The following is a 6,142-nucleotide window of genomic DNA, read 5'->3' as shown; positions in this document are numbered from 1 at the left end:
GCCGCCGCCGCTGCAGCTCGGGGTCGCCTAGAGTCCCAGATTCCCAGCGCTCGGCGCGCATGGCAGCCGCCTCGGAGCCCAGCCCCGCGGCCAGCTAGGGGCGGCCCCGCGCCCCCGCCCGGCCCCTCAGCGGAGCCCGTCGGATCCGGCCTCGCTCTGCGCCCTAGGGCGCACCGCCTCCCGGCCGGAGGTGAGGACCTGGAAGACAGGGGCGCTTGGGGCTGGAGACATAGTGGGGATTCCAGGCCCTGAGCCACCGCGGAGGTGACTGCAGCTGAGATAGGAAGGGGACGTGGGAGCGAGGGGGGTGTCGGAGATGGGAGGCGGGGACTGCTGGCTGCCTGGAACCGTCCCTCCCTCCGGCCCCCGCGTCCCCTACGTGCTCGAGGCCTCTCTCTGCACTGTCCCCATTCCCGCGGACCCTTTTGCCCCAACTGCAATCCAGCCCCAGCCATTCCCGCTCCCTGGCCTCGCTTTGCGTTGCCCATCCTTCACCTTCTTGTCACAGACCCCGCTCCCCGGTTCCTGTCTCGTCTCCTTGCTTGCCAGCCTTTCCCTGCTTCTGCCTCCCGCTGTCCTCATCGCTTCTTTGATCCCAGCGCCCCTCTCCCTCGTCGGCTCCTGTAGGTTGAAACCAGTATCCGTGCCGCTATCTCGGTTCTTGGCCGCCTCCCCGCCCGTGCTGTCCCACAGGTGTCCTCACGTCTGGCTGTCCATCCGTCCGTCCCTCCTGGGGCCGGCGCTGACCATGCCCAACGGCTGCCGCTGCCTACATCTCGTGTACCTGTTGTGCATCTTGGGGGCACCCGGTCAGCGTGTCCGAGGTGAGCACGCCCCTGGGCTCCAGTCGCGGCCCTGTCCAGCAGTCATCGCTTGCACGTTGACCTCTGCTGGCCAGAGATGGCACTGCAGTCGCTCCGACCGGCGGGGCTAGCAAGACCCAGGTCGTCCTGTGGAATAAGAGGGGTCTACTCTACCTTGCCCTGTCTCAGAGCTGAGTCCATCCAATTATTGGAACCCCAATCCTTTCTCAAGTCCCGCAAGACTTACCCCTCCCACGTCAATCTCTTGCAGCCGATGACTGCAGCTCCCACTGTGACCTGGCTCATGGCTGCTGTGCACCTGATGGCTCTTGCAGGTACCTATACTGATCACATGCCTCAAACTCTTTGCTTCCCTTTGCCCATCCCTTCACACCCACAACCAGGCCAAGGCCCAGAACAGAGTGTGAGACAGGCTTAAGACCCTACTATTCATGCCCCATCACAACTATGACAGATGGGCCAGCTCCCCTATATCTCTGCGCCCCCTCCCCTACTTTATTCCCCTTGGCTTCACTTCTTGCTTCTTCTAGTTTCTATCTCCCCACTCCTTTTCTCTCTCAAGTTTGATGCAAGGTTCTGAAAAATAGCTTCTCAGGATACCAGGAGAGAAATCTGAAGTTTGAGAGAGTTTGGAGATTGGTACCATGAAGACAAGGGGAGATAAAGGAAAGACATAAGAGAAGAAACGGTTTAGCTTAGAGAAGAAACGCTGCAGGGGGAGAAGCACCCATGATGAAAGAAGATTTTTCTTGATAAATTTGAGTAAATTGGCTCACTGGGGTGGAGGCTGGGCAAATTATGTAGCAAGAGGAAAGTAGTTGGACATAAGAAAATGAGCTGATAGGGCAGGTTGCTCGGTTGGCTGGGAGTTTTTGAGTCTTTATATTCCTTGAAGGGCTTTAAAAAAAACAGGTCAGGTGTTTGCCCTGGAATAGTCCTGATAACCTTTCAAGGTCACTCTTTTTAGAATGTTTATGAACACCCAAGACATGCCAGGAGTGGTATTGGAGTACTTGAAGACTTTATCTTATTTCTTCCTTAACTCTCTCCTGTGAGGTTTACCCACAATATACAGATGAGAAATTGGAGGCTTAGAAAGGTTAGACAAAGTACAGGACTGGGATGTGAGGATCTGATTCCATATGTATGTGTCCTATGACCCTGCACAACCCTACACCTACTGGGGGTGGGTCTGCTTTCTCTTAGTAGCTGTCACACGTCTTCCTGGTTTCTAGAAGCCCTGGTCCTGGTCCTCCATTTACTTATTGTCCCACCCAGACCCCGACCCTGTCTGTGCTTCTTCCTACCAGGTGTGACCCAGGCTGGGAGGGGCTGCACTGTGAGCGCTGTGTGAAGATGCCTGGCTGCCAACATGGTACCTGCCACCAGCCGTGGCAGTGCATCTGCCACAGTGGCTGGGCTGGAAAATTCTGTGACAAAGGTAGAGGAGGAAAAAGGGTAGCTATTTGCTGGGGACCCCCATGTATCTTGGGAAAACATCCATCATATTTACTAAGTGCCTTTTGTGTCCTGGTCAAACCCTCAAATGCATAGAATTTTATCATTTTTTATTCATCTTTATTTAGAGACAGGGTCTTGCTCTGTTGCCCAGAGTATGGTGATGTGATCATAGCTCACCATGGCCTGGAATTCCTGGGCTCAAGTGAGCCTTCCTCCTCAGTCTTCCAAACAGTTGGGAATACAGGCACAAGCTACCATATCCAGCTAATATTTATTTATAACAGAGTATTACTTTGTTGCCCTTGGTAGAGTGCTGTGGTGTCATAGCACACAGCAACCTCAAACTCCTGGGCTTAAGTGATTCTCTTGCCTTAGCTTCCCAAGTAGCTGGGACTACAGGTGCTTACCACAATGCCTGGCTATTTTTAGAGATGAGGTCTCACTCTGGCTCAGGCTGTTCTTAAACTTGTGGGCTTAGGCAATCCACCCGCCTCAGCCTCCCAAGTACTGGGATTACAGGTGTGAGCCACCACGCCCAGCCTATACCCAGCTAATTTTTAAATTTTTTTGTAGAGATGGGGGTCTCACTGTGTTGTCCAGGCTGGTCTTGAACTTGTGGCCTCAAGCAGTCCTTCCACCTTAGCTTCCCAGAGTGTTGAGATTACAGGCATAAGCCACTGTGCCAGGCCTCTTTTTTTTTTTTTTTGAGACAGAGTCTCAAGCTGTTGCCCTGGGTAGAGTGCTATGGCGTCATAGCTCCCAGCAACCTCCAACTCAACTCAAGCAATTCTCTTGCCTTAGTTTTTCTGTTTTTAGTAGAGATAGGGCTTCACTTTTGCTCAGGCTGGTCTTGAACTTGTGAGTTCAAGCAACCCACCTGCCTTGGCCTCCCAGAGTGCTAGGATTACAGGCATGAGCCACCGTGCCCAGCCCAGTCCTCCTTTTTCATTTTGTAACTATCAGTTGTCTGAATAGATTCTTGACATAACCACACAGGATAGGAAAGACAGCTACTAAAAATTATACTCATTTTATAGTTCAGGAAACTGAGATTCATAGGACAGCTGTAACTTGACCAAAGTCAGTTGGAGGAGCCTCTTGATTCTACCACCATTCCAGTCTGGGATGATTTCCGAGTATAAGTCACACTCATAGAGTCTTGGGCTTGGAAGGTCTGGTTAAGGGGGCCTGGACAGGTCTAGGGACCAGATGTGAGAGGCCTTCCCTGTCTCTTCTCCAGATGAGCACATCTGCACTACACAGTCCCCCTGCCAGAATGGAGGCCAGTGCATATATGATGGGGGTGGTGAGTACCGCTGTCTGTGCCTACCAGGCTTTCATGGGCATGACTGCGAGCGCAAGGCCGGACCCTGTGAACAGGCAGGGTGAGTGCTGAGCCCATTGGATGAGTGGGAGGTTAGAGCAGAATCTAGTGACAGGATGAGGAAAGAGGCAGGACTGTTGAGAGAGTGGAGGAGTCGAGACTCACATGGGGGCACCCTGAGATAAAACCCCAGCATACCACGTTCAGGGTTCTTCAACTCCTGTACTTTCTGAACCATTTCTTCAATAGCAACAATAATCTATAGGAGCTAGAGGTGTTGCAGATATGTGTGGGACTGCTCTAGTTGTGAAGGGTGGGTATGGAGAGATCGAGGGGTCTAGGACTCCCCTCATCTCCCCACAAACACTGGCACATAGCCTTCCACAAGCAGCCTTATGTCTCATCATATGGATGAGGAAACAGTCCTGTAGGGCTGGACTTGTCCTCATTTCTGCTTCAGGCCTACAGGCCTGTGAGGATAATAATAGCACACTTATCCTGAGCCCTGCCTTCAGACCAGACCCTGTGCTAATTGCTTGACATTGGATTATCTTATTTAACCCTCACAATCTGGGAAGCTGGGTACTATTTTTATTCTCTTTTAAACGAAGTATTTAAGGTTGAGAGAGTGGTGCAAGGTGACATAGATCATAAAGTGGAGGGGCAGTGGTTAGGATGCTGACCTAGTTTACCCTGGAGATGTCACTAAGTTTGTATCAATGTCCTTTCCTGTCCCCACCCCAGCTCCCCATGCCGGAATGGTGGACAGTGCCAGGATGACCAGGGCTTTGCCCTCAACTTCACATGCCGCTGCTTGGCAGGCTTTGTGGGCGACCGCTGTGAGGTGAATGTAGATGACTGCCTGATGCGGCCTTGTGCTAATGGTGCCACCTGCCTTGATGGAATAAATCGCTTCTCCTGCCTCTGCCCAGAGGGCTTTTCTGGACGCTTCTGCACCATCAACCTGGATGACTGTGCCAGCCGCCCATGCCAGAGAGGGGCCCGCTGTCGGGACCGTGTCCATGACTTTGACTGTCTCTGCCCCAGTGGTTATGGTGGCAAGACTTGTGAGCTTGTCTTACCCATCCCACACCTTGCCACAACAGTGGACACCCCCTTAAGGCCCACTTTGGCTGTGGTGGTACCTGCCACAAAGCCAGCCCCACACAGTGCAGGGGCTGGTCTACTGCGGATCTCAGTGAAGGAGGTGGTGCGGAGGCAAGAAGCTGGGCTGGGTGAGCCTAGCCTGGTGGCCCTGGTGGTATTTGGGGCCCTCACCGCTGCCCTGGTCTTGGCCACTGTGTTGCTGATCCTGAGGGCCTGGCGCCGGGGTGTCTGCCCTGCGGGACCCTGTTGCTATCCTGCTCCACACTATGTTCCAGCGTGTCAGGACCAGGAGTGTCAGGTTAGCATGCTGCCGGCAGGGCTCCCTCTGCCACCTGATCTGCCTCCTGAGCCTGGAAAGACTACAGCACTGTGATGGGGGGTGCTTTCCTGCCCCCTTCCTCATCTCCCCCATCCCTCAGACTGGAGTGGTCTTTTCTTAACACCCCTCAGCTTGGGTATACACACTGAGGGGAACTCAGCCTCACACCAGAAATATTATTTTTTTAATATACAGAATGTAAGATGGGAATTTTATCAAATAAAACTATGAAAATGCAAGTGAGCTCTTATGTCAGAAAAATCCACCTGGGGTCATCCCAGATGTAAGGGAGCCAGAGCACAGGCCTAGTTCTGGGGAAGCCTTGGGGCTCTGCCCACTAGGATGTTTTCAAAGAGTAACCCAGGGTACCCTTTTCTCCTCTGGGAAAGTGAGGGAGAGGTAGAGCCACAGAGGAGAATGTAAACAAGTACCTAGCACCTCTTCCCAGCCCAGCTGTGGAGGGGAAACCCTATAGGTGGGGGGATCAGGTTCAGGGCCCTCAGGGCAAGGAACAGGCTCCCTGATGGCTGTTTTGCAGCAGCTGCTGGAACAGTGAGTGGGGCTGGTTGCGCAGGGCAGCAGGGGAGTCCAGCTCCACGACCCTTCCCATGTGCAGCACCAGTACCCGGTCAGAGTTCAGGATTGTGTTGAGCCTGTGTGGGAGGAGTTGGTGAGTGTTGGGGGCAAAGTTGGGGGACAGTGCCCTAAAAGAGAATGCTGACCTGCTTTGCCTCCTCTCCCCTCAGATCAGCATAGGTCTGTCCCACAGGCTTTGGCCCCTGGCTCTGGGCTAGAGGAGGGCCTGTAGCAGTCCCTCAGATAATGTGCTATAAAGGGCCAGGTAGTGCCTGGAAAAGGATCAGTTGAGTTCATGGGGTAAGGGGTCCTCTCTAGGGCTCTGACTCCTGGGGTCCCTGATTAGACTGTCACTCTGGACACCGGCATACCGATGGGCAATAGTCAGTACTGTCTTGTTGGCAAAGCGTTTGGAGATGGTCTGCTGGATCAGCTGGTCTGTCTTCTGGTCTACACTTGCTGTGGCCTCGTCAATACATAGGATCTGGAAGAGGGGAAGAGAGTAGGGGATCAGGAGGAGAGGTTGTAGGG

The 6,142-nt window shown here is 53.5% G+C and overlaps 2 protein-coding genes across 4 annotated transcripts in view; one reads left to right on the top strand and one right to left on the bottom strand.

Moving 5' to 3' along the window:
* DLK2 (delta like non-canonical Notch ligand 2) lies at nt 1–5,274 on the top strand. 2 transcript variants are annotated; one of them, XM_003789212.1, is made up of 6 exons: nt 1–190; nt 694–824; nt 1,075–1,138; nt 2,135–2,265; nt 3,526–3,670; nt 4,354–5,274. In XM_003789212.1, exons 2-6 carry the CDS (start codon nt 749–751, stop codon nt 5,087–5,089), a joined length of 1,152 nt encoding a protein of 383 aa, XP_003789260.1. In that variant the 5' UTR covers nt 1–190; nt 694–748; the 3' UTR covers nt 5,090–5,274. The 2 variants fall into 2 exon arrangements, with proteins under 2 accessions (XP_003789260.1, XP_012660330.1); XM_012804876.1 differs by lacking the exon at nt 1–190 and having other exon boundaries at nt 749–824; nt 2,135–2,256; nt 3,619–3,670; nt 4,354–5,089.
* Nucleotides 5,203–6,142, bottom strand: part of ABCC10 (ATP binding cassette subfamily C member 10) — a 23,794-nt gene continuing 22,854 nt past the window's right edge. For both annotated transcript variants that reach the window (XM_003789337.2, XM_023512900.1), the window contains 2 exons: nt 5,983–6,095; nt 5,203–5,688 (listed from right to left, as the gene is read on the bottom strand). In XM_003789337.2, the coding sequence (XP_003789385.1) occupies nt 5,535–5,688; nt 5,983–6,095 (267 nt within the window). In that variant the 3' untranslated portion in view covers nt 5,203–5,534. The remainder of the gene's footprint in view (nt 5,689–5,982; nt 6,096–6,142) is intronic.

The sequence above is a fragment of the Otolemur garnettii genome, unplaced genomic scaffold, assembly GCF_000181295.1.
Source record: "Otolemur garnettii isolate 467f Iridium unplaced genomic scaffold, OtoGar3 scaffold00031, whole genome shotgun sequence".
NCBI lineage: Eukaryota > Metazoa > Chordata > Mammalia > Primates > Galagidae > Otolemur > Otolemur garnettii.
The sequence above is the reverse complement of the archived record's forward strand: the minus strand, read 5'-3'. Positions and strand labels throughout refer to the sequence as shown.